A 26,794-nucleotide genomic window follows, 5' to 3' on the forward strand; every position below is an offset into this window, starting at 1 on the left:
TCTGGATAGGGCAGTGCATTTGATTTCAGTAACACATGGAGATGCACTGAGGTCAAGCCAAATCGAATGCAGTAAAGCTAGACTAACCAACAAACTAACCAGCAATTTGAAGCACAAAAAAAACATACAGGTCTTATTCACCTCACAATGGATACCGTGAGTAAGCTTGTGTCAAATAGTGTGTGTGTTTTCATATCAGTGCTAAAGGTAATACATGTGTGTTATCTGTAACCGGTGTGCACACCTGGCTGCACTGTGCCTCACTTTTATTCCACACTGAAGACTATGGCCTCTTTACTGCTTGTGTAATCAGGCAAAAGTGTCTGCAGACAGTGTTTTCAATGGTCCATGTGGTTACACAACCAGGGATGCACCTGCCTTTTCCTATTGGTAATGAAATCTGATCTTATTTGCATCTCCCCCACAATAAGCCTATTGTGCAGCCCGTAACCTAACAAAAGGCTGTGGGGCAACACCATGGTGCACACAAGGGCTGAATCTAGATTCATTGAATTATATCGCCTCGTCTGTTTTCCCTCATGCCTTTCAATGACTCCCTCTCAAACCTCAGTGGAAAACAAGGTAAAAAAAGACAAGGAGAGGAGACAAGCACATATGAATGCATTATAATGATAAGAGATGAAACATCCTTGTTCACTTCTGAATAAACCATTAACTGCTAATGCAAATCAGAGGTAACATGTAACGGGATGATGAGCATATGGACTTTGCTACTGTATGAAATTGCTATAATTACTATAATTGTCAGAGTTAATATAACACCCACACACAAATTAAATATGTATTATTAAACTGGAGCAACATTTCAGTTTAGAGTTTCAGTTTGACAGTTTGAATTTCAGTGGAATCTGTGATTAGGAAACAAAGAGAAGGAAAAGTTGATGAATTAAACCTGTAATTTATATGTTTGATGCTGCTTACCTGTAGCCTCCACCATGCCCTCCAGAATGACCACAATCTCCAGGTCCTCTTTGTCAAGGTCGGCCTGGGAGATCTCCCAGAAGGGGCTGTTCTGATTGATTTCATGGCAGATGATGAGCGGGGACACCAGGAAGAGCCTGTCATCCCCCGTGTCATAACCCACATTCATGTCTGTCTGGTTGAGGGGTATGAACTCCCCTTCCTTGGTCTGCTTGGACTTGATCAGCTTGGCCCTGATTGAGGCCTCCACGATGTGCGAGTTCCGAAGGTCCCCTACCCTGAACATCAGACACAGCCGGCCATCCCTTACGGAGATGACAGCGCTGGTGGAGAACACTAATGTTTCTGCCCGCTTCTTGGGCTGCGAGATCTTGACAAACATGCAGCCCACCATGAAGGCATTAACTATGGACCCCAGCACCGACTGAATCAACAGCAGAAGGATCCCCTCTGGGCATTGGTCTGTTATAACCCTATAGCCGTACCCTATGGTTGTCTCTGTCTCTATGGAGAAGAGAAAGGCTGAGACAAAACCGTTGAGATTATTGACACAGGGAGTCCACTGGTTGTCCCCTATGTGTTCCAGGTCGCCACGGACATAGGCGATGAGCCACCATGCGAAGCCAAATAAGAGCCACGTCACTGTGTACACCAAGACAAAGATGAAGAGGTTGAACCTCCACTTGAGGTCCACCAGTGTGGTGAAGATATCCGTTAGGTACCGATAGGTCTCCTGGACGTTGCCATGGTGGACATTACATTTGCCGTCCTTACGGACGTACCTCTGGATCTTCCTCTTTGCCCGCACCTGGTCTACCAGCTGCTTGGGCAGGTCCTCGCGAGCCTGCTTGGGTAGCTTGGGCTTTCGGGTGGTGACTGCCGGACTTTCCACATCCTGCTCCATTGGGGCTTCTAGAAGGAGTCAAGCCTACAGGGAGAGAGAGAGAAGACAACAAAAGAAAAGGGCAGGTAAGACAGAGGCACAACTACTGTACTGCAACACCTTAAACTTTGAGATGGTAATTTCATCCCAAATCCCACAATGTCTCACTCCAAATGCTGTAGACAGATGGTAGGATCTTGCTACAGTTTGATTTATCTTATAAAATACAGACATTCTTTTTCTCTTAGAAAATCTGTAAACTAACTCCCTAGTCTTCATACAGTGCAAGACAAGATATATTGAATGTCTATTTGACTCATTTGTTATTGCATAATGCACTGACAATCTTAGACAGATTTCAATCATGAGGTGCCTTAAGTAAAGAAAGTTAATCTGTCAAAAGGTTAATATACTGGTTCTCCAATGCTATTTTCTATACTCTCCAAATTGCATGATATTTACTAAAGCAATTTCCCATGCTTTGAACACAGTCGTAACAGTAGGTGGGGATACTGACAAGGCACTTTTGAAGAGCCTCTTCAATTTACAACATTTTCTGTCGTGCTTCAAATTTTAAGAGGTTGGCGGAGTGTTATATGGAATTTTTCACCAGCTAAAAATAGAACCGTGGAGGTGGTACTGGTTAGGTCATCATGAGCTGAAAGGAGCGATGAGTAAGGTTATAGTGAGGCTTCTGCCCAACACTCTAACTATCTCCACATGGGGTCCTTTGAGGGCTGATGGACGGTCGTCCAGTTGAACCATGACCTCATCTCCTCACTCAGTGCGCTTCCAGATACCATCAGATTAGAGAGCTGTCACAATCCATTCCGTCTCTGAGAGAACTTCTAAGAAGAAAATAAATGCTCACTATGTTGTAATTAAAGCTACTCCATTCCACTTAGTCGGCTGGGTCAAGAATCCAAGGAGGGTTTCTGCCCTTCCACCTCATTTAGTCTCGAGTGGTAGTGAGAGGTTAAATTGGGATTACTAGATTATGGAATTGTTTGCAATATTTGTTGCTTTTCCACAAGCATTTCTCTACACCCGCAATAACATCTGCTAAACACGTGTATGTGACCAATAAAATTTGATTTGATTTATCTATGCAATTCCACTTACTTTATTCTGCTGTAGTAGGATTTTTTTTTCTATCCAAAGTACTATATTTATGGAAGGTCTCTAAGCTCAAGTGTTTTGTTTACAATAAAGACATATACTAGGGCAGTCACTTCACTCCACACTACTGAAAAAAACTGCATAGACCAGCATACATTTCAAGCTAGACCATGCTGGTTTTATGCTGGTCTACTGTATGCTGGTCAGTGCTGGTCTGATGCTGGTCAACCTGGTCTGACCAGCATGGTCAAGCTGGTCTAACCTTCATGGTCTAGCTGGTTTTGCTGGTGCACAGCCTTCGCTGTGTTTTGGACACTGATGCACAGCCTTCGCTGTGTTTTGGACACTGGTGACCAGCCTTCGCTGTGTTTTGAACACTTACCAGCTCATGCTGTTGATGCTGGTATGCTGGTGACCAAGCCGGTCCATGCTGGTCTAGTATACTGGCCAAGTATATGTCTATATTGTCAACAAAACACTTCAGCTTAGAAACCTTTAATAAATATGAAAACACAATGAAGGCACCAGCAAAAACACAACGAAGGCTGGTCACCAGCATACTAGCACCTACAGTGCATTCGGAAAGTATTCAGACATCTTGACTTTTTACACATTTTGTTACGTTACAACCTTATTCTAAAATGGATTAAATCCATTTATTTCCTCATCAATCTACACACAATACCCCATAATGACAAAGGGAACACAAATTTAGCAAATTTACTTCAAATAAAAACCAGAAATAACTTATTTACATAAGTATTCAGACCCTTTGCTATGAGACTCGAAATTGAGCTCAGATGCATCCTGTTTTCATTGATCATCCTTGAGATGTTTCTACAACTTGATTGGAGTCCACCTGTGGTAAATTCAATTGATTGGACATGATTTGGAAAGGCACACACCTGTCTATATAAGGTCCCAAAGTTGACAGTGCATGTCAGAGCAAAAACCAAGCCATGAGGTCGAAGGAATTGTCCGTAGAGCTCCGAGACAGGATTGTGTCGAGGCACAGATCTGGGGAAGGGTACCAAAACATTTCTGCAGCATTGAAGGTCCCCAAGAACACATTCTTAAATGGAAAAACGTTTGGAACCAACAAGACCAGGGGAGGTGGGAGGTAACCAAAAATCCGATGGTTACTCTTGTAGAGCTCCAGAGTTCTTCTGTGGAGATGGGAGAACCTTCCAGAAGGACAACCATCTCTGCAGCACTCCACCAATTAGGCTTTTATGGTAGAGTGGCCAGACGGATGCCACTCCTCAGTAAAAGGCACATGACAGCTTGCTTGTAGTTTGCCAAAAGGCCCCTAAAGGACTCTCAGACCATGAGAAACAAGATTCCTGAAGGCCAAGTGTCACGACTTGAGGAAACCTGGCACCATCACTCGGTGAAGCATGGTGGTGGCAGCATCCTGCTGTGCGATGTTTTTCAGCAGCAGGGACTGGGAGACTAGTCAGGATCGAAGGAAAGATGAATGGAGCAAAGTACAGAGAGATCCTTGATGAAAACCTGCTCCATAGCGCTCAAGACCTCAGACTGGAGCGAAGGTTCACTTACCAACAGGACAATGACTCTAAGCATACAGCCAAGACAACACAGGAGTGGCTTTGGGACAAGTCTCTGAATGTCCTTGAGTGATCGAACATCCCGATCCGATCGAACATCTCTGGAGAGACCTGCAAATAGCTGTGCAGCAACACTCCCCATCCAACCTGACAGAGCTTGAGAGGATCTGCAGAGAAGAATGGGAAAAACCCCCCAAATACAGGTGTGCCAAGCTTGAAGCGTCATACCCAAGAACACTCTATGCTGTAATGGCTGCCAAAGGTGCTTCAACAAAGTACTGACTAAAGGGCCTGAATACTTATGTAAATGTCATATTTCTGCTTTTTATCTTTCTGCTTTGTCATTATGGGTTATTGTGTGTAGATTGATGAGGGAAAAAAACAATTTAATACATTTTAGAATAAGGCTGTCACTTAACAAAATGTGGAAAACGTCAAGGCGTCTGAATACTTTCTGAATGCACTGTATGCTGGACCAGCCTATGCTGGTCTATGCTGTTTTCTTCAGCAGGGCAATTCACCTTTACTGCTCCTGGGTTTTCAAATCTCCATGTGTGTCAAACTGCTTATGTCAGAAAAAGCTTGGCATGCATTTATATTGAATATAGCATTTTATGTCTAGACTTAATTCAGCATTCAACTAACACTAACAGTAGAGACATGTACAACTAGCACTTGATAAAAGGCCAGGGGGGACAGAATGAGGGATGTGTGCGTTCTGAAGTGCTGAACTTGTGATGCTTCACTCTGTGAAAGAGAGAGGTAGGGAGCCTTGCTCTTTGAGAGCTTGTCTGGTATTGTGTTTACACCTGTTTGTTCTCCAGTCCTCTGGGTAATGGCACAGCCAGATTCCAAATCTGCCCTTTACATCCCTGCTCCCACTGGATAAAGCACACTCCCCGAGACAGGCATATTAAAAGGTAGCTACTGCAACATCCACAGAAGGGACAATAATAGAAGTGTAAATACAAGATACAGGTAACTGACAAAATAAAGTAAAAACCAACATAAAGTGTCTTAAAAGGATCTGACCCTTTTTTTCAATTTTCACAAAAATTACATACCCAAATCTAACTATCTGTAGGTCAGGACCTGAAGCAAGGATATGTATATATATTCTTGATACCATTTGAAAGGAAACACTTTGAAGTTTGTGGAAATGTGAAATGAATGTAGGAGAATATAACATATTAGATCTGGTAAAAGATAATATAAAGAAAAAACGTGTTTTTTTTTCTGTATTTGTTTTGTACCATCATCTTTGAAATGCAAGAGAAAGGCCATAATGTATTATTCCAGCCCAGACACAATTTAGATTTTGGCTACTAGATGGTAGCAGTGTATGTGCAAAGTTTTAGACTGATCCAATGAACCATTGTATTTCTGTTCAAAATGTATCAAGGCTTCCCGACTGTGCCTAATTGGTTTGTTAATAACTTTTCAAGTTCATAACTGTGCACTCTCCTCAAACCACAGCATGGTATTCTTTCACTGCAATAGCTACTGTAAATTGGACAGTGCAGTTAGATTAACAGGAATCTAAGCTTTCTGCCAATATAAGATATGTCTATGTCCTGGGAAATGTTCTTGTTACTTACAGAACAGCTTCAATGCCCCTTGGCGTAGATTCTACAAGTGTCTGGAACTATTGGAGGGAAGCGACACCATTCTTCTACTAGAAATTCCATAATTTGGTGTTTTGTTGATGGTGGTGGAAAACGCTGACTCAGGCATTGCTCCTGAATATCCCATAAGTGTTCAATTGGGTTGAGATCTAGTGACTGAGACGGCCATGGCATATGGTTTACATAATTTTAATGCTCATCAAACCATTTAGTGACCACTCGTGCCCTGTGGATGGGGGCTGCCCAGCATTTTTATACATGACCCTAAGCATGATAGGATGTTAATTGCTTAATTAACTCAGGAACCACCCCTTTGTGAAAGCACCTGCTTTCAACACACTTTGTATCCCTCATTTACTTAAGTGTTTCCATTATTTTGGCCATTACCTGTATCTGCAGTAGCTAAAAAATGTCAATTAATCCAACGTGTCTCAATAATGCTTTTAGATTAGCTTTTCATGGATCTAATGAAAGACTAGGGAAAAAATGCAGTTATCCCTTGGCAAACAAAGCTGTGGTCCTGGTTCATAGAAAGGGGCAGAGGAGGCTTCTGTGTCCATGACTAATTCCTGTGTCACTGGTCGCCGGCAGCCACACAGACAATTCAATTAGTCCAGCTTCACTAAGCCCTCCTCAAATCCCCCAGATTTCTCATCTGAATCAGAGCTCCAGCAAGGGCAAAATGGAGATGAATGCTGAGCAACAGTTCTTTGTGGAGATGAGTACAATACACAACATGGTGTATGTCCTTTTATGTTTTCATGGACAGATTGACTTTTGTTGCTGTCGGAGAAATGCATGCTATATGTAGCTTTAATTGGTTGGACCTAATTGAATTTTATAGTGGGCTTCATTGAGAGAATGTGTGTGTGCTCTTTCCTGCCCTTATCTTGATTGGCCAGTGTCTGTTGCCACACAGCCATGTCTTCGATTTCAAATGGCTGTCTCTTGTTCGCCATCACTCTAAATCGATAGAACTTTACTGAGTAATCTCCTTTACACAACAAAATGATTTCAACCACCAAAGATAAGGGGATCCAGTGGATGTAGCCTTGTGGAACAACACTCATCATGTTTCGACACCGATGATCGTTCACGATGGTCTTTTACAGCCCTCTAACTGAAAGCGTTTATGGGCCAATGAAATGACCTACACTGACTGTTCTCTAATGTGACACACATTTTTTTTACACCCAGCAATGCACTGACTGACCCTGATTCACATGATTGCAATTGTGTCTTATTTTATTGTAGCACCTACACTTATATCTATAGTCAGTAGAGAAGACCAGACGACAATGTTTAACACACTGAATCTCTGCTATTTTATCACACAAATGGGCTTGAATACAGGGATAAGATCATTCATATAGGCTTTATGTTCATTATTCCCCACACATATGTACCCCACAAGGTTCCATCGTCCCTTGAGATGTTTATAGGCTGTGGGCTCAGCCCCGGTCACTCCCTAGCTAAATCCATAGTCCCTTCCTGGTTTGAGTGAATTAGGAAGTGGGTGTGTCAGTTAGGGAAGAAGCTGTTGTTGTCAGTAATGTTTGGTAAAGGAAACTGTTTATAGTTTATAAGACTAGTTTTCTCACTCCATAGAAGTGAGAACTTTCTCAAAGAATTATAAACCTCACGAAGCCTTTTCAGTGGTAGGGTGTGGTATGCAAAACGGGTCAACTTTAAACACCTCTATCTCCTGAATGTTTTGACACTCAGGTCCAAAAAGTCACTTTATGACCACTTCTACCATGGGCAAACATATATGGAAGGTGTTGTTGAAATAACATTGGATGCAGTCAGAAATGTATTGAAATCATATGGAACGACCCTACAGGCAGAGCATATAGGAGGGTTAATGGCCCATAAGTCCTGCTTGCCTGTGTCCATAAGGGAAGACATTATGTTCTCTGCATTCTAAATCATGGGGACCCCTGTGTCTGGGCTACATTTATGTTCCCACAACAAGTATGGCCATGAAGAGGCCAATGTTCATATTTAGTTGGTGATGAAGTGAAATGTGTTTGACCTTTTGCTGATTTACAAGGCCTGGGAGTCACACACAGAACGGGCCACCGCCAGAGAGCCAGAGACCCACAGCATGATGTCTCATTTACACTGAAGAGAGGAGAGAGCTTTTTAGTATGAATGGTTGGATGGTTGAACTGTAGCATAGGCTAATGCTTGTCGGGGCTACCTCATGGCCCACATCTCCTTTATAAAGAGCAATTCAATCTCAATAGGATTCATAGGTGAAATAAAAGAGAAATAAACAATGAACAGATGTATGTAGTTCTGTCCTTGAGCTGTTTTTGTCTATTAATATGTTCTGTATTATGTAATGTTTCATGTGGACCCCAGGAAGAGTAGCTGCTGCTTTTGCAACAGCTAATGGGGATCCTAATAAAATACCAAATACCAAACAGATGAAGGTGAATGACGCTGAATGATAAAATTTCACAAGATGCGTGTTCTATCCATCGATCAGATAGGGTTTGTCATTGATTCAACAGCTGAAGAAGAGACCACCAGCTACAACAATGTCACCCAATAACCCGCCTCTGACCTTCTACCTCTTGTGTGCCACTCCTCTGCAACACACAATACAGGATGCTGGGATACAAGGTACTTGAGACCATGTAGTTGACATATCTGACAACTCTGAGATTCTAGATGACAGTGGAAAAGGTAATGGTACTGCACAAAAACCTGAAATGGTGGAGTTGTGTTCCTATATTCATTGCTTTCCGATCCCATCCTCATATCTCTGGTTTATTAATATTTCATGGATATTCTCTCCAACCCTGTGTCCCATAGATGCATGGCCACAGACTAGGTTGAACTCTATTTTAAAAAAATAGGCAGTACCATGATTAGAAATTAAAAACTAGAACCTTAGTCAACCTATGAAACAGACTGTCCCTGTAATCACAGCAAATACCTTTGCGTCAGTGTCTCTTTAACCATTCATGCATTAATCATTGAAGTTATTAATATAGAGTGTTGCTCCAAAAGTATTAGAACAGTGACACATTTTGTGTTGTTTTGGCTCTGTACTCCAGAACTCAGATTTGAAATGATACAATGACTATGGGGTTAAAGTGCAGACTGTCAGCTTTAAATTTTGGGTATTTTCATCCATATCAGGTAAAAAAATCACGGCACTTTTTGTACATAGTCCCCCCATTTAAGGGGACCAAAAGTATTGGGACAAATTCATTTATATATGTATTAAAGTTTAGTATTTGGTCCCATATTCATCGCACGCCTCTGTAACTTTCTCATTCATCGTTATTCACGATTGAGTTAGGACTCTACGTAATCATGGTAGCATCCACATGAACGTAGAAGTGTTTAGAAACATATTCTATGCTTATTTACAATAAAAGTGACTCCAAAATGACACAATACATTATTTAGCATTCATTTCTATTTAGCACAAAATAATCTGAAACACAACCAAAACAAGCAACAAATGCATACTACAAATTTGTAGGGTCACACGCTTGATGTAGTCATTGCATGCTATGAATATAGGACCAAATACTTTGCTTTTGACTACTTTAATACACATATATTTTTACAATGGCGCCAGAGGAGATGGATGCTGTTTTACGAGCTCCAAACCAATTGCGCTATTGTGTGTATCTTTTCACGTTATTTGTAACTTATTTTGTACATAATGTTTCTGCCACCTTCTCTTATGACTGAAAAGAGCTTCTGGATGTCAGAACAGCGATTACTCACCTCGTACTGGATGAAGATTTTTTATTTAAGGAGTCGGACGCAAAGGATTTACTTCAGACACCGGACAAGGCCCAAATGCCCGTCATTTGCATGAAGAAGGGATGGAGATATAGGGGTCGTAGGTCGTGTGCCTTGTAAGAATCCGGCGGCGAGTGGGTAACCGCCTCTACCATCAGTCCTATTAGCCAAAGTGCAGTCATTTGATAATAAAATGGATGAGCTCTGATCAAGACTATCCTACCAACGGGACATTAAAAATGATAATATCTTATGTTTCACCGAGTCGTGGCTGAATGATGACATGGATAACATACAGCTGGCTGGGTTTTCAGTCCATCGCCAAGATAGAACAGCTGCCTCCGGTAAGACAAGGGGTGGCGGTCTGTGTCTATTTGTCAATAACAGCTGGTCCACAAAATCTAATATGAAGGAAGCCAAGGTTTTGCTCGCCTGAGGTAGAGTATCTCATGATAAGCTGTAGACCACACTATTTACCAAGAAAGTTTTCATCTATATAACTGTCTATTTACCACCACAAACCGATGCTGGCACTAAGACTGCACTCAAAGAGCTGTATAAGGCCATTGGTAAACAAAAAAATGCTCACCCAGAGGCGGAGCTCCTAGTGGCCGGGGACTTTAATGCAGGGAAACTTACATCCATTGTACCTCATTTCTACCAGCATGTTATATGTGCAACCAGAAGAAAAAACCTTTAGACTACCTTTACTCCACACACAGAGACTTGTACAAAGCTCTCACTCGCCCTCCATTTGGCAAATCTGACCATAACTCTATCCTCCTGATTCCTGCTTACAAGAAAAAACTAAGGCAGGATGTACCAGTGACTTGTCAATACGGAAGTGGTCAGATGATGCAGATGCTAAGCTACAGGACTGTTTTGCTAGCAAAGACTGGAATATGTTCCGGGATTCATCCGATGGTATTGAGGAGTACACCACATCAGTCACTGGCTTCAAGAAAAAACTAAGGCAGGATGTACCAGTGACTTGTCAATACGGAAGTGGTCAGATGATGCAGATGCTAAGCTACAGGACTGTTTTGCTAGCAAAGACTGGAATATGTTCTGGGATTCATCCGATGGTATTGAGGAGTACACCACATCAGTCACTGTGGAGACGTCGTCTCCACAGTGACCATACGTACATACCCCAACCAGAAGCCATGGATTGATTACAGGCAACATCCGCACTGAGCTAAAGGGTAGAGCTGCTGCTTTCAAGGAGCGGGACTCTAACCAGGACGCGTATAAGAAATCCCGCTGTGGACTCTGACGAACCATCAAACAGGCAAAGCATCAATAACTCAAAATAATATCCCATAAAACACAGGTGGAAAAAATGCGTCCTAAATATGATCCCCAATTAGAGACAACGATAACCAGCTGCCTCTAATTGGGAACCATATCAAGCACACCAACCTAGAAATATGAAAACACCTTTAGGGTGAATTTAACCACTTCCGGTTGCTCCAGGAAGCTTAAAATCAACACAGGTAGACCTCATAGTGGCCTGATGGATAGTCATCGAAGACAGGTTCATAAGGCATTCATAACCCACATAGGCTTCAGGTTGAATTTAGGGGAGCAGGCAATGTATTCCTATGGGGAGAGAAGTCATTGAAAACTCCGGAACAATGCGCATCCACAAGAGCACGCTGTTTTTTCTTTTCCTCTTTGAATGAATACACCATTGTCCGGTTGGAATATTATCGCTATTTTATGAGAAAAATACCATAAATATTGATTTTAAACAGCGTTTGACATGCTTCTAAGTACGGTAATGGAACAATGTAAACTGAGATTTTTGGATATAAATATGAACTTTATCGAACAAAATATACATGTGTTGTGTAACACGGAGTCCTATGAGTGTCATCTGATGAAGATCATCAAAGGTTAGTGATTAATTTTATCTCTATTTCTGCTTTTTGTGACTCCTCTCTTTGGCTGGAAAAATGGCTGTGTTTTTCTGTGACTAGTTGCTGACCTAACATAATCGTTTGGTGTGCTTTTGCTGTAAAGCCTTTTTGAAATCGGACACTGTGGTTGGATTAAAATGGTGTCATAGGTGATGTTTCGAAGGGTTAAAAAGGTCAGATCTTTTCAAAACTTCATATGTGTGATTCGGCAACCCTCATGAACTGTAAATCAGTCATCTCTCCAAACAGATGTCAAAGAAAAGCTCACACACACACACACACACACACACACACACACACACACACACACACACACACACACACACACACACACACACACACACACACACACACAGCAAGGATGGAGTGACACAGTGTGGTGCTTAAAGACACACAGAGCCTGCAATAGCATTACCATTATCTCTAGGCCGTGCCGAGTTCAACGAGATGCCCCGTTTGACCGTAGCTCGCTCGGTCTGAGCGCAGCAACCTTGAAAAAAAGTAGGCCCAAAATGAAGCCTGGCCCTAAATTTCAAGTGCTTTTGGGTGACAGCGAGAGAAACGTTAGGGTTAGAAGCACAATTCGACCTCAGGAATGTTCCTGAGGTCCTCCCGATCTGTGCAAGCATTAACCCTTAACCTGTTGGGGGTAGGGGGCAGTATTGACACGGCCGGATAAAAAACGTACCCGATTTAATCTGGTTACTACTCCTGCCCAGTAACTAGAATATGCATATAATTATTGGCTTTGGATAGAGACGTTCAGAACTAGCATACCCCCCGCAAACTTCCGGGGAATTTACTAACAATTTACTAAATTACTCACGATAAACGTTCACAAAAAGCATAACAATTATTTTAAGAATTATAGATACAGAACTCCTCTATGCACTCGATATGTCCGATTTTAAAATAGCTTTTCGGATGAAGCACATTTTCCAATATTCTAAGTACATAGCCCAGCCATCACGGGCTAGCTATTTAGACACCCGGCAAGTTTAGCCTTCACCAAAATCAGATTTACTATAAGAAAAATGGTCTTACCTTTCCTGTTCTTCGTCAGAATGCACTCCCAGGACTTCTACTTCAATAACAAATGTTGGTTTGGTCCCAAATAATCCATCGTTATATCCAAACAGCGGCGTTTTGTTCGTGCGTTCTAGACACTATCCGAAATGGTAAATCAGGGTCGCGCGCATGGCGCATTTCGTGTCAAAAAATTTCTAAATATTCCATTACCGTACTTCGAAGCATGTCAACCGCTGTTTAAAATCAATTTTTATGCAATTTATCTCGTAACAAAGCGATAATATTCCGACCGGGAATCTGCGTTTCGGTAAATAGAGGGAAAAACAGAAAGGCGGGGGCGGCCAGTGCACGAGCATGAAGCCCTTTGTCCTCTGATAGACCACTTAGCAAAAGCGCTCGTGTGTTTCATCCAGGGCTTTGAATTACGTCATTCAGGTTTTTCCCGGGCTCTGAGAGCCCATTGGAGCCGTAGGAAGTGTCACGTAACAGCAGAGATCCTTTGTAATGAATAGAGATGACAAAGAAGGCCAAGAAATGGTCAGACAGGGTACTTCCTGTACAGAATCTTCTCACGTTTTGGCCTGCCAAATGAGTTCTGTTATACTCACAGACACCATTCAAACAGTTTTAGAAACTTTGGAGTGTTTTCTATCCAAAGCTAATAATTATATGCATATTCTAGTTTCTGGGCAGGACTAATAATCAGATTAAATCGGGTACGTTTTTTATCCAGCCGCAAAAATACTGCCCCCTAGCCATAAGAGGTTAAACAGCTTGGAAAATTCCAGAAAATGATGTCATGGTTTTAGAAGCTTCTGATAGACTAATTGACATCATTTTTAGTCAATTGGAGGTGTTCCTGTGGATGTATTTCAAGGCCTATCTTCAAACTCAGTGCCTCTTTGCTTGACATCATGGGAAAATCAAAAGAAATCAGCCAAGACATCAGAAAAAGAACTGTAGACCTCCACCGCTCAGGAAGGAGATGCGTTCTGTCTCCTAGAGATGAACGTACTTTGGTACGAAAAGTGCAAATCAATCCCAGTACAAGAGCAAAGTACCTTCTGAAGATGCTGGAGGAAACAGGTACTAAAGTATCTATATCCACTGTAAAACAAGTCCTATATCGCCATACCGTCATGCAGGAGGGACTGGTGCACTTCACAAAATAGATGGCATCATGAGGTAGGAAAATGATGTGGATATATTGAAGCAACCTCTCAAGACATCAGTCAGGAAGTTAAATCTTGGTCGCAAATGGGTCTTCCAAATGGACAATGACCCCAAGCATACTTCCAAAGTTATGGCTTAAGGACAACAAAGTCAAGGTATTGGAGTGGCCATCACAAAGCCCTGACCTCAATCCTATAGAAAATGTGTGGGCAGAACTGAAAAAGTGTGTGCGAGCAAGGAGACCTACAAATCTGACTCAGTTACACCAGCTCTGTCAGGAGGAATGGGCCAAAATTCACCCAACTTATTGTGGGAAGCTTGTGGAAGGCTACCCGAAACGTTTGACCCAAGTGAAACAATTTAAAGGCAATGCTACAAAATACTAATTGAGTGTATGTAAACTTCTGACCCACTGGGAATGTGATGAAAGAAATAAAATCTGAAATAAATCATTCTCTCTACTATTATTCTGACTTTTCACATTAGGATTAAATGTCAGGAATTGTGAAAAACTGAGTTTAAATGTACTTGGCTAAGGTGTATGTAAACTTCTGACTTCAACTGTATGTAAATGAGATATTTCTGTATTTAATTTTTAATAAACTAGAAAAAAAATCACAAAACGTTTTCACTTTGTATATAGGCAAATCCTTGAGGAAAACTTGCTTCAGAGTGCAAACGACCTTAGAATGGCGCAAAGATTTACGTTCCAACAGGACAATGATCCCAAGCATACAGCCAAAGCAATGCTGGAATGGCTTCAGAACAAGAATGTGAAAGTCCTTGAATGTCCCAGCCAAAGCCCAAACTTCAATCCCATTGAAAATATGTGAAAAGACTTCCCATCAAACTTAACAGAGCTTGAGAAAATCTGAAAGGAAGAATGGGAGAAAAAAACTAAATCCAGATGTGCAACACTGATACAGACATACCAAGCCGTAATCGATGCCAAATGTGCTTCAACAAGTATTGACTCAGGGGTATGAACACTTATGTAAATTATATAATTCTGTATTTAATTTTCAATAAATTTGCTAAGATTTCTAAAAACATGTTTGCACTTTCATTATCGGGTATTGTGTGTATATGGGTGAAAAAAATACTAATTTTGAATTAATGCTGTGACATAACAAAATGTGGAATAAGTCAAGGGGTATAAATACTTTCTTAAGGGACTGTATATAAATAAATAATGTACTGTATATATTGTAGTTACTTATATAGAATTGTAAAATGTAGTGACCGCAAAGATCACTCATACTCAAAGTAATACACTGTGGTATACTCATTGAAACTCATACTCACATCCCTCACCCACCCCATTACCCATAGAGTAGACTTCTGACCAGTGGTGTAAAGTACTTAAGTAAAAATACTTTAATGTACTACTTAAGTAGTTTTCTGGGGTATATGTACTTTACTTTACTATTTAAATTTCTGACAACTTTTACTTTTAATTCACTACATTCCTGAAGACAATAATATACGTTTTACTCCATACATTTTCCCTGACACCCAAAAGTACTCATTACATTTTGAATGCTTAGCAGAACAGGAAAATGGTCTAATTCATGCACTTATCAAGAGAACATCCCTGGTCATCCCTACTGACTCTGATCTGGAGGACTCACTAAACACGAAAGCTTTGTTTGTAAATTAGTCTGGTTTGCTTAGTATAAGAAATTTGAAGTATATACTTAAGTATATTTTAGCAATTATATTTACTTTTGATTCTTAAGTATATTTAAAACCGAATACTTCTCCTCAAGTAGGATCTTACTAGGTGACTTTCACTTGAGTCATTTTCTATTAAGGTATCTTTACTTTTACTCAAGTATGACAACTGGGTAGTTTTTCCACCACTGCTTTTTTCTTAACCTTTATTTAACTAGGCAAGTCAGCTAAGAACAAAATTCTTATTTACAATGATGGCCTACCCTAACCCGTATGACGCAGGGCCAATTGTGCACCGACCTATGAGAGGTCCCAATCACGGCCAGTTTTGACACAGCATGGAATCGAACCAGGGTCTGTAGTGACACCTCTAGCACTGAGATGCAGCGCCTTAGACCGCTGCACCACTCGGGAGCCACACGAACACATTCTCTCTCTTCTGTCTTGCTATTTCCCTCAGATTCTCTCTCTCTCTAACTGGTGGTAATCATAAACTCTACAAAAATGTGAAGGTTATTCCCCCCCAATTTCAATTGAGATCATAATTACTCTGTTGAAAAGAGCAAGTGTGGAAGCTGGTTGTGTTCAAGTTCGGCTTCAGAGGAGGGGGAAACGCACAGTGGCAGCCTCCAAAAACAATTGCTCTTCCAAAAGGTCATGCCATTTATCGTGGCTATCAAATCATATTAGTGGTGCAGCATTTCCTGGCAAAGGTGCACGTCACAACGCGCAACATGTATGTTAGCACCCGTCAAGATGTCAAAGAGACCCGACCTCGGGTCAGCCCACCTACCTGCGGATTCGCTTGCACTTCACTCACCCACCTAATCATTGTCCTTTCATTTTATTTGCCAATGCATTCACGAGTTAGGAGATATGACAACTCTGTTGCCCAGGCCCCCAGAGTGTATCCCTTCACAGCAACAGCACACTGAGTAAGACAGATTGGTTACCATGCCTCGCTTATGGGAGAACTCCTCCAGATCTCTGCCGTACAGATTGTCTTCTTTCTCTCTCTCTCTCGTTCTGAGACCTTCATCCATCAACCAATCTCCTAAAATGGGCATATCCAACATATCCAGCATCTAAAGGTTAAATTAACATATATGCATTCACAGATATCCGAGGAGTAGGCTAACTAAACCAACATAGGGGACCTTTGGCCCCGACTCCAGCAGAAGTTTCATGGAGGGTCTGTACTGGGAGCAAAGAGGTGGTGCTGATTACTGTTTGAATCTTACTTTGACTGGATTATTTTATGTGGCAAATCAACCCAAGGCAACCTGACACAAACCTTTCCCCCTTTTTCAAGCAGATTAGATTTGAGAGGGGATTGCTAATATAGCCACCATGAGAGCCGTTATAGGCAGCAAGGGGCGTGTGGGACTGCAGGAAGCAGATGGAAATCAGGTTTACATTTTCACACCATGCTCTCTTCATTTGGTTGTCGGATCAAGGAGGAGTCACCCAAGGTAGAATCCTGTAGCCGGCCACGACCCTTCTCCCTATATTACCTTTCCCACACGCTCCCCCGAGAATTCCTCCTACTCCAATCTCGCAGGGGAACCTTGGAATCGTAGCTATTTATTTTGACTTTATCGTCCAGGCAGCGGAGTATGCTGTTGCTGTGATTGACAGGTGTGGAGTGGTCAGGGAAGAGAAATCTGCTATAAAGAGACTCATCACTCTGTTTGCCGTTCTGCTGGAGACCGGAACAGATCGATTTACATCTCTATAACCCTCAGCCAGGGGAAGGCTACCGCATCACTGAGTTACTGATGAGACTATTGACCATGGTCATCACAGCTGTACCAATACAGCCCAGGCACAGCTCGTGACATGTAAAATGCAATTTGGCCCTGGAAAATCACAGGACCACTGAGGCCACTGGACACATAAACTCAGCAAAAAAAATAAATGTCCCTTTTTCAGGACCCTGTCTTTCAAAGATAATTCATAAAAATCCAAGTAACTTCACAGATCTTCAGTGTAAAGGGTTTAAACACTGTTTCCCATGCTTGTTCAAAATGAACCATAAACAATTAATGAACATGCACCTGTGGAACGGTCGTTAAGACACTAACAGTCTTACAGACGGTAGGCAATTAAGGTCACAATTATGAAAACTTAGGACAATAAAGAGGCCTTTCTACCTACTCTGAAAAACACCAAAAGAAAGATGCCAAGGTCCCTGCTCATCTGCGTGAACTAGCCTTAGGCATGCTGCAAGGAGGCATGAGGACTGCAGATGTGGCCAAGGCAGGAAATTGCAATGTCCGTACGTGAGATGCCTAAGACAGCGCTACAGGGAGACTGGACGGACAGCTGATCGTCCTTGCAGTGGCAGACCACGTGTAACAACACCTGCACAGGATCAGTACATCGGGACAGATACAGGATGGCAACAACAACTGCCCAAGTTACACCAGGAATGCACAATCCCTCCATCAGTGCTCAGACTGTCCGCAATAGGCTGAGAGAGGCTGGACTGAGGGCTTGTAGGCCTGTTGTAAGGCAGGTCCTCACCAGACATCACCGGCAAGAACGTCGCCAATGGGCACAACCCCACCGTCGCTGGACCAGGCAGGATTGGCAAAAAGTGCTCTTCACTGATGAGTCGTGGTTTTGTCTCACCAGGGGTGATGGTCGGATACGCGTTTATCGTCGAAGGAATGAGCGTTACACCAAGGTCTGTACTCTGGAGCGGGATCGATCACCGACAGAGATGGCCCCCTCGCTTCGCGTTCTCAGGAAACTATGCAGTATTTAGTTTTGTATTATGTCTTACATTGTTACCCCAGGAAATCTTAAGTTTGATTACATACAGCCGGGAGGAACTATTGGATATAAGAGCAACGTCAACTTACCAACACTACGACCAGGAATATGACTTTCCCGAAGCAGATCCTCTGTTTGGTCCACCACCCAGGACAATGGATCGGATCCAGCCGGCTACCCAAAACAACGGAGCCGCAGGAGGGGCAGAAGAAGCGATCTTCTGGTCAGGCTCGTAGACGGGCACATCGCGCACCGCTCCCAAGTTTACTCCTTGCCAACGTCTAGTCTCTTGACAACAAGGTAGATGAAATCCGAGCAAGGGTTGCCTTCCAGAGAGACATCAGAGATTGTAACGATCTTTGTTTCACGGAAACGTGGCTCACTCGAGACACGCTATCGGAGTCGGTACAGCCACCTGGTTTCTTCACGCATCGCGCCGACAGAAACAAACATCTCCCCGGTAAGAAGAAGGGCGGGGGGGTATGCCTTATGATTAACGAGACGTGGTGTGATCATAACAACATACAGGAACTCAAGTCCTTTTGCTCACCTGACCTACAATCAAATGTCGACCGCATTATCTACCAAGAGAATTCTCTTCGATTATAATCACAGCTGTATATATCCCCCCCAAGCAGACACATCGATGGCCCTGAATGAACTTCATTGTTCTCTATGTAAACTGGAAACCACATATCCTGAGGCTGCATTCATTGTAGCTGGGGATTTTAACAAGGCTAATCTGAAAACAAGACTACCTAAATTTTATCAGCATATCGAATGCGCTACCCGGGTGGAAAAAATCCTGGACCATTGTTACTCTAACTTCCGCGATGCATACAAAGCCCTGCCCCACCCTCCTTTCGGAAAATCTGACCACGACTCCATTTTGTTGCTCCCAGCCTATAGACAAAAACTAAAACAGGAAATGCCCGTGCTCAGGTCTGTTCAACGCTGGTCCAACAATCTGATTCCACGCTTCAAGATTGCTTCGATCACATGGACTGGGATATGTTCCGCATAGCATCGAACAATAACATTGATGAATACGCTGATTCGGTGAGCGAGTTTATTAGCAAGTGCATCGGTGATGTTGTACCCACAGCAACTATTAAAACCTTCCCCAACCAGAAACCGTGGATTGATGGCAGCATTTGTGCAAAACTGAAAGCGCAAACCACTGCTTTTAATCAGGGCAAGGCAACCGGAAACATGACCGAATACAAACAGTGTAGCTATTCCCTCCGCAAGGCAATCAAACAAGCTAAGCGTCGGTATCGAGACAAAGTAGAATTGCAATTCAACGGCTCAGACACGAGAGGTATGTGGCAGGGTCTATAGTCAATCACGGACTACAAAAAGAAAACCAGCCCTGTCGCGGACCACGATGTCCTGCTCCCAGACAAACTAAACTTCTTTGCTCGCTTTGAGGACAATACAGTGCCAACAACATGGCCCGCTACCAAAACCTGCAGCCTCTCCTTCACCACAGCCAACGTGAATAAAGCATTTAAACGTGTTAACCCTCGCAAGGCTGCCGGCCCAGACGGCATCCCTAGCCACGTCCTCAGAGCATGCGCAGACCAGCTGGCTGATGTGTTTACGGACATTTTCAATCTATCCTTATCCCAGTCTGCTGTTCCCACATGCTTCAAGAGGGCCACCATTGTTCCTGTTCCCAAGAAAGCTAAGGTAACTGAGCTAAATGACTATTGCCCCGTAGCACTCACCTCAGTCATCATGAAGTGCTTTGAGAGACTAGTCAAGGATCATATCACCTCCACCCTACCTGACACCCTAGACCCACTCCAATTTGCTTTTTGCCCCAATAGGTCCACAGACGACGCAATCGCAATCACACTGCACACTGCCCTAACCCATCTGGACAAGAGGAATACCTATGTAAGAATGCTGTTCATCGACTAGAGCTCATCATTTAACACCATAGTACCCTCCAAACTCGTCATTAAGCTCGAGACCCTGGGTCTCGACCCCGCCCTGTGCAACTGGGTCCTGGACTTCCTGATGGGCCGCCCCCAGGTGGTGAGGGTAGGAAACAACATCTCCACCCCGCTGATCCTCAACACTGGGGCCCCACAAGGGTGCGTTCTGAGAGACTGAAAAACAGCTTCTATCTCAAGGCCATCAGACTGTTAACCAGCCAACACTAACATTGAGTGGCTGCTGCCAACATACTGACTCAATCTCTAGCCACTTTAATAATTTAAAATTGGATGTAATAAATGTGTCACTAGTCACTTTAAACTATGCCACTTTATATAATGCTTACATACCCTACGCTACTCATCTCATATGTATATACTGTACTCTATACCATCTACTGCATCTTGCCTATGCTGTTCGGCCATCGCTCATCCATATATATTTTTATGTACATATTCTTATTCATTCCTTTACACTTGTGTGTATAAGGTAGTTGTTGTGAAATTGTTAGATTACTTGTTAGATATTACTGCATGGTCGGAACTAGAAGCACAAGCATTTCGCTACACTCATATTAACATCTGCTAACCATGTGTATGTGACAAATAAAATTTGATTTGATTTGTAGGTGGAGGGTCCGTCAGCGTCTGGGGCAGTGTGTCACAGCATCATCGGACTGAGTTTGTTGTCATTGCAGACAATCTCATCGCTGTGCGTTACAGGGAAGACATCCTCCTCCCTCATGTGGTACCCTTCCTGCAGGCTCATCCTGACATGACCCTCCAGCATGACAATGCCACCAGCCATACTGCTCGTTCTGTGCGTGATTTCCTGCAGGACAGGAATGTCAGTGTTCTTCCATGGCCAGCGAAGAGCCCGGATCTCAATCCTATTGAGCACGTCTGGGACCTATTGGATCGGAGGGTGAGGGCTAGGGCCATTCCCTAGCCCTCTGCAAGTTCCCAAATGTCTGGGAACTTGCAGGTGCCTTGGTGGAAGAGTGGGGTAACATCTCACAGCAAGAACTGGCAAATCTGGTGCAGTCCAAGAGGAGGAGATGCACTTGCAGTACTTACTGCAGCTGGTGGCCACACCAGATACTGGCTGTTACTTTGGATTTTGACCCCCCCCCCCCTTTGTTCAGAGACACAGTATTCAATTTCTGTTTCTCACATGTCTTTATGTCGCAGTTGTTGAATCTTTTTATGTTCATACAAATATTTACACATGTTAAGTTTGCTGAAAATAAATGCAGTTGACAGTGAGAGGATGTTTCTTTTTTTGCTGAGTTTACTATTGAATAGGCCAGGTGGCTGAGGACAAAGCTGCATGCATTGAGAAACTGACACTTGACCATGTCAGAGTCAAAGTGTATACACAATCACACAATCTGCTTAGAAACTCTCAGACAAAGGCACAGCTTTCAATATACAGTATAAAATAAGAAGTTTAAAAATGTGTCTGTGCATGTTTTAATTTATTCCCCTCATGTATGTTGATACCATTGCTGGCCTGATGAACATAAGAATGCCAAAAGCAAGTTTGAAAGACTGTATAGCTTGGCTCAAATTATGCAAACTTACACAACAGCTCCAGCAGCAGCAACATCAATGCCAGTAAATGACCACTATACCATCCATTGCACATACAAAACTGCCTTTGTATTATCTTGATTCGTTTCGGTGGCTTGCCGCACCGCTGCACTCTAGTTTTGACATGATGGTGGCTAAATGTGTTCTCAAATCAAATCAAATCAAATTGTATTTGTCACATGCGCCAAATACAAGCAATTCACCTTACAATGAAATGCTTACTTACAAGACCTTAACCAACAATGCTTTAAGAAGTTTTAAGAAGAAAAAAAGTGTTAAGTTAAAAATAGATCAACAGCAGCAGTAAAATAACAATAGTGAGGCTATTTTCAGGGGGTACCGGTACAGAGTCAATTGCCGTGGCTGGAGTCTTTGACAATTTTTAGGGCCTGGACACCGTCTGGTATAGAGGTCCTGGATGGCAGGAAGCTTGGCCCTAGTGGTGTACTGGGCTGGACGCACTGCCCTCTGTAGTGCCTTGCGGTCGGAGGCCGAAAAAGTTGCCATACTAGGCAGTGATGCAACCAGTCAGGACGCTCTTGATGGTGCAGCTGTAGAACCTTTTGAGGATCTGAGGACCCATGCCAAATCTTTTCAGTCTCCTGAGAGCCAATAGGCTTTGTCGTGCCCTCTTCACGACTGCCTTAGTGTGTTTGGACCATTATAGTTTGTTGGTGATGTGGACACCAAGGAACTTGAAGCTCTCAACCTGCTCCACTGCAGCCCCGTCTATGAGAATGGGGGTGTGCTCAGTCCTCCTTTTCCTGTAGTCCACAATCATCTCCTTTCTCTTGATCACTTTGAGGAAGAAGTTGTTGTCCTGGCACCACATGGCCAGGTCTCTGACCTCCTCCCTATAGGCTGTCTCATCATTGTTGGTGATCAGGCCTACCACTGTTGTGTCATCGGCAAACTTGATGATGGTGTTGGAGTCATGCCTGGCCATGCAGTCATGAGTGAACAGGGAGTACAGGAGAGGACTGACCACGCACCCCTGAGGGGCCCCCATGTTGAGGATCAGCGTGGCAGATGTGTTGTTACCTACCCTTACCACCAGGGGGTGGCCCGTCAGGAAGGCCAGGATGCAGTTGCAGAGGGAGGTGTTTAGTCCCAGGGTCCTTAGCTTAGTGATGAGCTTTGAGGGCACTATGGTGTTGAACGCTGAGCTGTGGTCAATGAATAGCATTCTCACATAGGTGTTCCTTTTGTCCCGGTGGGAAAGGGCAGTGTTGAGTGCAATAGAGATTGCATCATCTGTGGATCTGTTGGTGCGGTATGCAAATTGGAGTGGGTCTAGGGTTTCTGGGATAATGGTGTTGATGTCAGCCATGACCAGCCTTTCAAAGCACTTCATGGCTACAGATCGGTAGTTATGGGTCGGTAGTCATTAGATAGGTTACATTAGTGTTCTTTGGCACAGGGACTATGGTGGTCTGCTTGAAACATGTTGGTATTACAGACTCAGTCAGGGAGAGGTTGAAAATGTCAATGAAGACATTTGCCAGTTGGTCAGCACCTGCTCGGAGTACACGTCCTGGTAATCCGTCTGGCCCTGCGGCCTTGTGAATGTTGACCTGTTTCAAGGTCTTACTCACATCGGCTACGGAGAGCGTGATCACACAGTCGTCTGGAAACAGTTGATGCTCTCATGCATGCTTTCAGTGTTACTTGCCTCGAAGCGAGCATAGAAGTAATTTAGCTTGTCTGGTAGATTTGTGTCACTGGGCAGCTCATGGCTGTGCTTCCCTTTGTAGTCCTTAATAGTTTGCAAGCCCTGCCACATCCGACTAGCGTCGGAGCCGGTGTAGTACGATTCAATCGTAGTCCTCTATTGACGCTTTGTCTGTTTGATGGTTCGTCAGAGGGCATAGTGGGATTTCTTGTAAGCTTCCGGGTTAGAGTCCAGTTCCTTGAAAGCAGCAGCTCTACCCTTTATCTCAGTGCAGGTGCTGCCTGTAATCTATGGCTTCTGGTTGGGATATGTACGTTGTTCTGTGTCCGCCTCAGGGAACAGCCAACATTCCCAGACCCACACATCCTTTCAAGTGATGTCAGCCCCCAGGTACCGTCCAGAGACAAGGGAGAAAACATTATGAAGTACAACCCTTGACAGTAGACACTTCAAAATGCAGACATCCATGTTCAACTTCCTTATTTGTTGAATATTTCTCCTAGGCTTTGATGTGTTGTCTATGCTATATATGGCTGTCACAGGGCGCAAAGTATGTGAATCAAAAGCCATTTTTTTGTCCTTTAATCCAATGTATGCCCTTAATGAGTGTCTCTTTTCTGGACAGTCAGTCTCTCATCCATCCACAGCTAACGGCAGGGGTGCAAATTTGGTTTTAGAAGTGGGGGGACATAATTATTATTATGAAACACTCCAAACAGCCAACCCGACCACTCGGAGGCGTCCGCGTGAGACGTTTGTGGAGATTGTGGGCACACTACATGGCATGGACCTTGTACCATCATCCGGGTAACAGTGATGGCCCTTGACAACTGGCTAATGAAAAAGAGAGTTTCAAGGCGCGCTGTCTGTCAATACGAACATCACGTCACATTGCACATGGTGCCAGAGAAAGAACTTACCGGGCAGGCTGCAATTGTAGACCCCGAACGTATCAACTCTTCCCCTTTCACTCCCCTTTCACTCTATCTGAAAACTAAAGAGTCCTCATCTTTTTGACAAGACTCAAATCTGACTTGTTCAGGATTTGCCTTGTGACGGAGAGTTTGATCTCTTGGATTCTCCTTCACTTCCGTGAAATAATTAATGGAGACTTAGCTGTTCGTTTTCTCTTATTACTTTCCTCTTATCAGGGCATGGTGAAGATGTTTTGAACTGACTTCAATAAGGGGTTGTGTTTTTGGTTTCCTGTCTGTCTGGAAGCAAATATTGATAAGAAAGACAGCTAAAAAAACACAAAGTAAAAAAACAACGACCAAAATTTCACTCTGGGCTTTCGCTGACGTACTGTCTGTAAATCTTGTTATTCAGTGCAATGCCAACCATGTCTTCTCCACCCCTCCCAGAGTAAAGTATTCCTGCAGTCTGTGTATAAAGGGGACTGTGGCAATGTGGCAGCCATGGTGACATTTGAAAAGCCTTTAATTCTTCTTACATGACTCAGTTGCAGCCAAAGCTTGAACTAATGATTAATGTGAGAGCGGTAAGGTGACACCAGCCATGTTTTACGGCCAACTCTCTGCCATTAATGTCATGTTAAATAACACACAATAGACTTTAGTCATGGATTGAGGATTAATTACTGCAACCTCTAGATCTAGGCCATTACTCCACACAAAGCGACTGAAAAGAGGTCAAATAAAAGAACTGCTGGGGTTTTGAATCAGGGATAGTAACATGAGTAAAGACAGCTACCTAATGATTTTTTCTTTTTGTACAATAATTCATGCAGTGCATTTATATTTGCAAGGTCTGTTAATCTGTGTGGGCAGTGTTGGAGTTATTATAGAGAATAGCTTCAGCTGCGAAACTGGAACGGATACTTCAGCATGTAGCTTTGCTAACAGACGTGACAACAACAACAACTCCATATAGGTAAATGGACCATGCAGGAAATAACGTTGACAGCCTTGCCTCCATGAAAACAGAACAACAAGCATGCACGTAAGCACGCATACATGCACACACGTACCCTTTCCCCTGAAATCACATCTGAAGTGAGACTTCACCTCCTATCCCATGGAACAACCCTCAGCCTGGTCCCAGAACTCTGTCCACCCTAGACTTGCCACTAGCACTGTGGGCTGAGACTAACCCAGACAGACAGGCATTCAGGAGGGAGACAGTGGTGTGTCTGTCTGCTACAGGGAGAAAGAGAGAGAGAGAGAGAGAAAGGTGAGTCTGAGTTCACACAGTTGTAGGCCCAGCTCATTACCCTGCCTGGAACAGGGGGATGATGGATACTGTGACAAACACCTTGGCGGAAGAGACGGGAACCTCGTTTGTGGAGATGATGGGCTCAAAAAGAGAGGTGGGTGAGAGAGAAAGAGTAAACCAGCTAAAGAGTGAGTGAACGAGCCAATGCATATTTGTGTGTGAGAAAAAAAGATATAGAGAATGAAAGGGCCAGTGAGAGCATGATAAATGGAAAGTGGCGAGAGAAAGAGAGAATCTGAGAAGTGTGAGGATGGTTTAATGGTGGAATTGGTGTGTGACAGACAGGGTGGTGATGGGAGACAGAGAGACACTGAGAAGACACAGAGAAGACACATCTCACATTGATGGTGTATGACAGATAGCAAGTGATATAATAATGATGATGATATTATCGATATCAAGTAAATTAAGGCCTTGTCAAATGCCACATGCCATATTAGGTTCTTATTTAAAGGGGAAATCTGCAGTTCAAACAATAACAAAGCGTCTACCCCGCCAGTGATTTGGTAAATAGCTGAGTGATGGGGCAAGAGAAATTTAACCATTCTCAAATTCAAAGACACAAAGACTGACCATCCATGAGACCAAATTATAGTTTTAACCATGTTTGAGGCAATACAGTGTTTGTTTACATGGTTACATTGTATACAAACAAAGGAGCTTATATTTTGGGTTCCGATGGGGTAACACAATTGAAATAAGCTCATGAGGCATTTATAAGTTACTGTGTATTCTTAAAAAATGTATGGGAACATGAATTTCGTCCAAAAACTGATTTAGCCAAAGCAGATTGCCTCTTAGTGAAGAAGTGTGGTGTCATGAAGCTTAACAACATTACCAGTTAGCCCATTTTGCTTATACCTTCTC

The 26,794-nt window shown here is 43.1% G+C and overlaps 1 protein-coding gene across 3 annotated transcripts in view; it reads right to left on the reverse strand.

The window, feature by feature from the left end:
• LOC115154230 (G protein-activated inward rectifier potassium channel 2-like) overlaps positions 1 to 26,794 on the reverse strand; it is an 83,306-nt gene that overhangs the window by 14,779 nt on the left and 41,733 nt on the right. For 2 of the 3 annotated variants that reach the window (XM_029700241.1, XM_029700243.1), the window contains exon 2: positions 943 to 1,870. In XM_029700241.1, coding sequence (XP_029556101.1) covers positions 943 to 1,846 — 904 coding nt within the window. In that variant the 5' untranslated portion in view covers positions 1,847 to 1,870. Of the gene's footprint in view, positions 1 to 942; positions 1,871 to 25,682; positions 25,852 to 26,794 lie in introns of all 3 variants that reach the window. The other variant, XM_029700242.1, reaches the window with a different exon arrangement.

Source organism: Salmo trutta, chromosome 19 (assembly GCF_901001165.1).
Source record: "Salmo trutta chromosome 19, fSalTru1.1, whole genome shotgun sequence".
Taxonomy (NCBI): Eukaryota; Metazoa; Chordata; class Actinopteri; order Salmoniformes; family Salmonidae; genus Salmo; species Salmo trutta.